Source organism: Stegastes partitus, unplaced genomic scaffold, assembly GCF_000690725.1.
Source record: "Stegastes partitus isolate 25-593 unplaced genomic scaffold, Stegastes_partitus-1.0.2 Scaffold118, whole genome shotgun sequence".
NCBI lineage: Eukaryota > Metazoa > Chordata > Actinopteri > Pomacentridae > Stegastes > Stegastes partitus.
In genome coordinates, this window is record NW_007577849.1 from 435,079 (window position 1) to 440,905 (window position 5,827).

At 40.0% G+C, this 5,827-nt stretch overlaps 2 protein-coding genes across 3 annotated transcripts in view; one reads left to right on the forward strand and one right to left on the reverse strand.

Moving 5' to 3' along the window:
• LOC103354726 (forkhead box C1-A) overlaps nucleotides 1-5,579 on the forward strand; it is a 9,109-nt gene extending 3,530 nt beyond the window's left edge. Inside the window, exon 2 of one of the 2 annotated variants that reach the window (XM_008278194.1) lies at nucleotides 3,759-5,579. The gene's annotated coding sequence lies outside the window, so the exon portion shown is untranslated. The remainder of the gene's footprint in view (nucleotides 1-3,758) is intronic. The other variant, XM_008278195.1, reaches the window with a different exon arrangement.
• The window catches only part of gmds (GDP-mannose 4,6-dehydratase), a 190,412-nt gene continuing 188,827 nt past the window's right edge, over nucleotides 4,243-5,827 (reverse strand). Inside the window, exon 13 of the mRNA XM_008278193.1 lies at nucleotides 4,243-4,772. Coding sequence (XP_008276415.1) covers nucleotides 4,710-4,772 — 63 coding nt within the window. The 3' untranslated portion in view covers nucleotides 4,243-4,709. The remainder of the gene's footprint in view (nucleotides 4,773-5,827) is intronic.

Here is a 5,827-nt window from a genome sequence, read left to right on the forward strand (position 1 = left end):
TATGTTTCACACTTTGTATATTTACAGAGGAATCAGATTTTTCCGGTTTAGTTTTGTTATCTGATGGCGCCTCAGCCTTCAAACCTCTGCACTCATCAGCAGCTTTAATGAAACACCGCAGCACCTCTGCAGCAGCAGTGTGTGTGTGTGTGTGTGTGTGTGTGTGTGTGTGTGTGTGTGTGTGAGTGCAGGTGTGTGTCTCTGCGGCTGATAATAGACAGCAGTGAAAGCGTAAACGTGACTGTCAATTTTAGGCCTGTGCGGATGAGATTTTAATGAGTCAGTAAAACTACAAATTCCAGCGCGCAAACGCTCCCCAGAGCCTCCAGTCAGACGAGCCGGCCTCATTACATCTAACGTAAACAACACGCTGCTGGCTCCACCGCTACACCTTCGGCAGGAGGAGTTCAGCCACACTGCAACTGCAATTAAAAGTACAGAAATAAGAACATGCTGTGAGCAGAAAGCTGCGCAATATGGACAGAAAACTACATTATTGCTTCTCAACAGGCGTCAGTGAGGAACTCAGGTCAGGAAGGAAAATGCAGTCATTTTTCATCATAAGGACAAGACAGGAGGAGGTGAGAGAGGTCAGTGGAGAGGATGTCAACAATGCGCTTTAGGAAAGGACGGTGAAAAGCCTGCGTTAAAGCCTGTCACTGCCTTATCTGAAGCACCTTCGCTGCGGCTGCACAGTGCAGCCGGGGAGCCATGTGTTGCTGTTGTGGCTGCAGTGCAGAAATAATAATAATACAAAAAAAGACTCCTAGAGGAGGAGAGAAGAGGTCTTCATACTAGAATCTGCTTTACACGCGCGCTCAAGTGCATTCAAAGGGTTTAATGAAGGAACTGTTGTGTTCTAGGTGCTGTAATGTACAGTTCAGGATCTCTAGCCTCGAGGGATCACACGTGCGTAGGTGTCGTTTTGTCTGTGGATGTTCCACATGGAGAATTCACCGTGGCAATCTATCTGATAAGAGTCAAAAAAAACGAAGAGTCATACATGTGACTTTATAACAGGCCCCAACGCTTGAATTTAGAGGAACCGTGTTAAGGTGAAAAGCTGCTGAAGGTGGGTGAATCGGATATTCACGCAGAAGCCATTTTTATGAGTGAGGAGGAACTACTTTCTTATACAAGACACAGTGCGACTCCTTGAATTGTCACGTTTCTACCTAAATGAAACCCCGAAGCACCACTCACATGAGCGCATTTTATTGTAATTGAATCATCAGCACGACTATAAGGCGCCGTTTAATCTGCTATGTTATTTTTTTTGCTTTTTTTTGCCGTCAAAACCTAAAGAATATAAATTCTGATGGTGATCACTGATACCTGCTGCACGTTTAAAGTCCAAATTAGGAGAAAAAAAAACCCTCCTTAATTCTATGTATTTTTTCCTGTTAAACCCAACAAGTATTTTAAACAAACAAACAAAAACTATATTTTAAAATCCGGCAATCTGAGAACATCAACGGAGTATTGGCGGTTCTAAACGTTAAATTATGAAGCTAGCTCTGAGTGTGTCCCCTCCTCACCCACTGTGTCCCCTTCCTGGGTGAGGTGTGTGTGCAGAGCTGAATCCTTTGGTGCACAAGCGATGATTGAAGTCGCGTCTCTCTGTCTTTAATCCTGCAGGATTCAACAGAGATCTGACTCTTTGAGTTTTCTGCCTCATGTTGGTTTTTGGAGTATTTATGTCCTGAAAGTGTCCGTGAAGTCCTGCTGGGCTAAAATCCTTGATCTAGTTTACATATCAAACCAATTAAAGGCCTCAGAGGAGAGATATTCATCACTGAGCGCAAGTGGGGTGAAATAAAGGCTTCAGTGTGCTGCTGAGTTCGACTGAGGTGCGAGTTTTCTGTCATCTATACTGCTGCTTTCTGGGTTCAGTTTTTAAGAAAGCTTTACTTTTTTTAATTTCAAACATTCCAACCTAGATTTTCATCTTGTTTTAAAAATTCACAGCCAGATTTATTCTTTACTTTCCGACTCATTAAAAAAAAGAAGTGCTTTTTAGTAGCTTGTTTAACATTGTGCTCAATAGGTTTTGGTGTCTGTTTGTCTGAAACGCTGCCACAGTGTCATCACTGTTATATTATTTTGTTGTACAATAATAGGATGGACTCAGTTTTATTTCTTTGACGCCCCAAATTTAATTACTTTCCCCCACTTACCCTCCAGCAGCCCTGGAGGAGAGCAAACTCATATTGAACTGAGCGTGATATTCAGTGAGCGAGGCCCATCACTGGTGTGTTTCTAAGGCAAAGGCTCATTCTTAATTCATTATAAACGATAGCAGGAGGATGTGGATACTGGTCATAGAATTTCCCTTGAATCTCTTTTCCACAGCATCATTTTAAACGTTATATTTTGTTGAAATGTGCTCTAAAACTTAGTGAAGCTGCATGAAGTGAAAAAAGATTCCCACATGTTTTCTCTGCTTTCAAAGAAAGGCGCAGCTTTTCTTCTCCCTCCTGCCGCTTTAATATGAGGGATTATTTTCCCCTAAAGTATTCATTGTCCATTACATCTGTCAGAAAATCAATCTAATGTACTTATTTTACATGGACTTCTTACATCTGCAGCCACTCCGCGAGTCTAAATTGACCGTTAGAGCCGTTTAATCTCCTTAAATCGTTTATTTAGCTGCATGAAAGTTTTTAATTCTTCATATTCGCGGTCCAGATCTCGAGCAGCTTTCCTTTCTTTGTGCGCCAGCGGCAGAGCTGATCACAGGGCTCGGCTAATTGTTGCTGAGGGAGACGCGGTGCACCTGTGTGAGGCCTCGGCTCGGCGTGTTTCTGCTCTCGGCGCGGTTTCAGGGGCCCAAACAGCCTCAGAGGCGCATCTGGTTCCAATTTGGAGTCGGCACAGACGCGGCGCTGTCCAGGACGATCACAGACAGGCTGCTGCTGCTGCTGCTGCTGCATGTCCTCTAGGTGTTGTCCCAAAAACACACCGAGGCGATCCCACCCTGCTCACAGCAGCAGGCGAGCTCAATGTCAAAGCACCAGCACCTGAATAAGACCGGTGGTGGAGCAGCCCACGTTTACTCAACAAGCACAATTCATTTTTCACATTTATGTGGAAATGTGGCATTTTTAAACGCTACAATTTATTTGAAGTAAAGACTTTCAAAAAATAAAATAAAATAAGACAGAAGCTGCTTAATATAACCCATTGATTTAGATAATGTAATTAAATCAGATCCACCTGGACCCACATTGAATACTTGAATTGAATACTTCTCAAATGCAGCAGTGATATCTGTAATGTGTGTATATATATTATAGTGGTAGATGTAGTGACATCTACCACTATAATATATAACAACCTCTGACAGACATTCTCCGGCATGCAGAGTAAGGTTTTTTTTGTCTTTTTTTTTTTTTTTTTTTTTTAATATTTTGACACCGTGGCATTTAGTAAAGGAGCTAAATTATTTCTCCATCACTACTTAATTTCTCAAAATACTGGTACAGACAAATGCATTCACTATCTATAGGCTGCGTTACTAAACATAATAAATAAAATAATCTAAAGCATCTGTAGGTCCATTGCACATTTAATAATTCAATGTATACAAGTAGAACTTGTCAGAGACATAAAACTACTAAAAGACCAAGAATTTCCAAGTTGCCATGAAAACAGTTTAAAGAACAAATCCTTACAGCAGTGTGCACACTTTATTCTTGAATTAATAATATACACAAAAGAAGGGAGAGCACTTTGCTTATGTAAATATCGTTTCTTAGGTAGGAAGAGTTACCAGCAGCCTCCATCAGGACCAGAGCCGCTCCGCATCCAGGTCTGCGCGCACACGGCGCCCCAGAAATGTGGAGACACGTTTGAGAGCGGGACTGTGGGACTCCTGGTCCATTTCCTGACGAATACAAGAGCGTAGTGTGCTCACAAATAAGAAAACCCCTGGAAAGCCGGAGCGAGCAGAGAGGAGCCAGCCGACCTCTGCGCAACCTGGGCACCCTTGACGCGCGTACACACGCTCTCTCTCTTTATCTCTGTCTCTCTTTCACACACACACACAAACGCACACATATTACCTACCTAACGCACATGCCTGCATTTTAAACCCGGATAAGGATTTGCTGCTTTCTCATATCTCCATTCCTTATCCTACAAGGATAAATTAACAGAAAACCACCAGTTCTATTAGCGACCTGAGGCCTTCTTTATCATGTTTGGTGTAGCAACAGAAAGCAAATACATAAAGACAACACGTTAAAAGGTCAGTCTTTATTGTACCAAATGGTTCATCTGTTCATTTTAATAAAAGATAAAATCGCCATTCATTGTATTTATTTATATATTCCTCCATGTCATCCTCTGAATGAATCCATTTCAACTTTGACACCTAAATCGATGAAAACAAATACACATATAAATAAACCCCTAAAACTTGCCCTCTATTTAAATTCTGACATGATCCGTGTTGAAATGTAAAAACCATATATGCTACATAATAAAACAAAATCAAAACAACATGATATCATAATACCAGAAATAGACACTAGACACAAAGGCAGCGAATGGTTTACACTAACATCCTTAACAAAGAAGACACAATTACTTCATTTGGAAAAGTCATAAAGGTCAAAATAAAACATGGTCCTTCCATTGCAAGTCTCAGTGGCAGAACACTGGAGTGCTAAAATATTGGTGCCCTGCATGGACTGACTGATTTGGCCTCAGGCATTTGGATTTTTCTTCATTAGCTCGATGTCTGCGTCCACCATCTCCTTCACCAGGTCCTGCAGAGGGACACAGACAGGTTTCTACAGAGTGCCAACATGAATGTCGGAAGGCTGATACCTTTGATGGCAATGATAGACAGATATAAATCTCTAGAAAAACACTGTAGGTCCAGTGATAGTAAAAAATGATTGTCTTTTTAGTGGTTTAAACTTGGCCTACTATTAAATAAGAACTCCCTGTGACACACAGTCAGAGCTGTAATTCAGCTGAACAAAAACAATAAATTCATGTGTATTTGAGTATTAGCAGTTGTATGACTGGACAACAATCCATCATTTATTGACTGACTTTTGGCCATATTGTTATGATATGAGCTCAGTTGAAATGTGTCCACAGCACAGAGTTGAAAACTGTCAAGTACCAAAAACTGGCATCAAATGTCTGCTTTTTAAATAAAAACGTTCACTATTTTGTTGAAGTTCTTCCACAGCTGATGTTCAGTAAACCTGCCTTCTTCTTCTTCTTAATGAAAAAATAAAGGTTTCATTGACAAATATGTAAAATCTTTTTTCTTTTTTTTCCTTTTGGTATCGATACTGAAACTCAACTCAACTCTTTTTTTCTGTATGACCGTATGATACATTGTGTGAGTAATTTGCAAAAATCTGTTTTCTAAAGTAGTGACTTTAAACAATTCTTATTTCAAAATGTGGTCAAAAGTGACTTGAGGTTTTGTTTTACATGTGAGAAAAGTTTCAGCTGATTAAATGCTGCAGGAAAAGTGTATTTGATTTTAACATCAAGTGGATTTTCAAAAAAATATAAACTTGCTTTTTTTAAAAATAAAAAATTCTATTTTTGTATTTTAGATTTCATCCTGGGATTTGCTTAGTGTTTTATTGAAAAAGTGGCATTTTTATGATGTTTCTCCTAGAGCATAGTTTAATAGGCTGATATAAAACATGAATGCACTCAGGCATTAAATACATAAAAGTCAGCTTGTGCTCATATTTCTGGTTGTTGCTGATATGTTGGTTTTCCAGCCTGTTTTTGTGCGGATTGGATCGGCCTTATGGTCAATTCACCCTTGTATATTTCCACTTAATAATAA